At 44.9% G+C, this 1935-nt stretch overlaps 1 protein-coding gene across 1 annotated transcript; it reads left to right on the plus strand.

The window, feature by feature from the left end:
- Positions 1-912: 912 nt before the first annotated feature.
- LOC118472076 (uncharacterized) lies at positions 913-1524 on the plus strand. Its single transcript, XM_035959208.1, has 3 exons — positions 913-1006; positions 1105-1257; positions 1325-1524. Exons 1-3 carry the CDS (start codon positions 913-915, stop codon positions 1522-1524), a joined length of 447 nt encoding a protein of 148 aa, XP_035815101.1.
- Positions 1525-1935: the final 411 nt, after the last annotated feature.

A 1935-nucleotide genomic window follows, 5' to 3' on the forward strand; every position in this document is an offset into this window, starting at 1 on the left:
TCCAACTGACCCGACGTGGCCGTGCCGTGACGTCCGCGGTCGCCCTGCTGTCGCGCCCATACGCCGACGCTCCGCGCGAGGCTACGCCGCTCACCCGACACCGATCTCCACCGACGCTCCGCGCGCCCGAGGCTACGCCGTGCGCCCGACGCCGATCTCCGCCGACGCTGCGCGCGCCCATACGCCGCACGCCCGACGCCGACACTCTGGGCCGGACTCGACATGGCAGTTGGCGGCGCAGCTCTCAGCGAACCTCTCACCTCTCTGCACTCTCCACGGCGAGGTAATTGTAGATCTGTGATTCGGAATTTCTAACGACTTACCTGTTGTAAGGTTCCAAATAATTGTGATCGCCAAATGATCGTGATTCGGAATTTCTAATGACTTACCTGTTGTAAGGTTCCAAATAATTGTGATCGCCAGACAAAATGGGACGGAGTACGCTTACAAATATAACTAATGAGAATAACAAAGGTTCATAAACCAGCTATGTTTCCATGTTTTCGTTTAATACTGATAATATCGAGCTATCTAATTATGAAATCTGCGCTCACAAACAGTGCGATCTGATGACGAAGAACGTAAGAGGGAGGAGAGGAACAGAAAACAAAGAGAATACTATGCACGAAGAAAGGCTGATGAAACCACAGAAGAAAGGGAGGCAAGAAATAAAAGGATGCGTGATTATCGCGCGAGGAAGAAGGCTGAGACAGGTATCCCCTATGAATAATATATTCTATTGTTTTTTCCTCGCCCGGACAGTCCTAACTTTATTGTTTTGGATCTTCGATCGTAATGCAATCTCCTGGAGGGGACAACACACATGTGGCACGGGCTGAGACGCCATATGCTACGAGATTCTTGTTGCAGACACCATGTTCAACAATTTCTCAGGCATCCGGATTGCAATACATGGACTCGACTGGTCCCAGTGATCCTATGGAGTACACAATGGGAACAATACGACAAACTGCGCTTACTGATATATCTAACCAAATTATCACAGGTTCATGCATAATCAAACCAAGTAGCATAATGTTTTCATTTTATTATTTTTTATTACTGATGTCGAACCTTTTTGCAAATATATGTTCCCACAACCAAGTCCGTCCGATGAACATGAGCGTCATCGGGAGGAGAGGAATAGAAAACAACGAGAATACCGTGCAAGAAGAAAGGCTGAAGAAACCAACGAAGAAAGGGAGGCGAGAAATAAAAGAATGTGTGATTACCGAGCGATGAAGAAGGCTGACACAGGTACTTCCTGCCCATAATTAACATTGTCCTATTTTTTAGTTACTAATACTCATTCTTCCTGTTGTAGTACTATACTCGCCCAGACAGACGCAGGCTTATGCTACTGGATCTTCGATCGTAATACAAACCAACACAAAGGTGGCAGAGCCGGTAACACCTGTTGTTGCGAGGGGCTCTTTACACCAACTGCCAACATCAGTGGAACCATTTTCAACCATTTCTCAACCTTCAACCTATAATCAATCCGGTAGGTATTCGTTGTTGTAATTACTATTTACATAATTTATTAATTTGATTTCCTTTTGTCTTCAGCAATTACTGCATCTACCATGGGCAACCTCATAATGAACCGAGCGAGGTACATCAATATGGATGATGCAGATAGAGAAATTCTACTGCATAAGCGACGTGAATACAAAAAGTTGAGACAATGTGTACAAGACGACACGATAACTGGTGAGTACAAGTGAATCATTCAAAAAATAAATGTGTCTCCTCTTAAGGCTTACCATGGCTTTCTACGATGCCAGATACTCTATCAGGTGCTCCATTATCAATCCAGACACAACAACATATTGTTCATGACACACCTACCCATGAACCTGAATTGAGAGATTATGATACTGTATTAATTGAGCCTACACAACCAAGCCTAGAAGGCCATATGGGTATAATATT

The sequence above is a fragment of the Zea mays genome, chromosome 5 (genome assembly GCF_902167145.1).
Source record: "Zea mays cultivar B73 chromosome 5, Zm-B73-REFERENCE-NAM-5.0, whole genome shotgun sequence".
NCBI lineage: Eukaryota > Viridiplantae > Streptophyta > Magnoliopsida > Poales > Poaceae > Zea > Zea mays.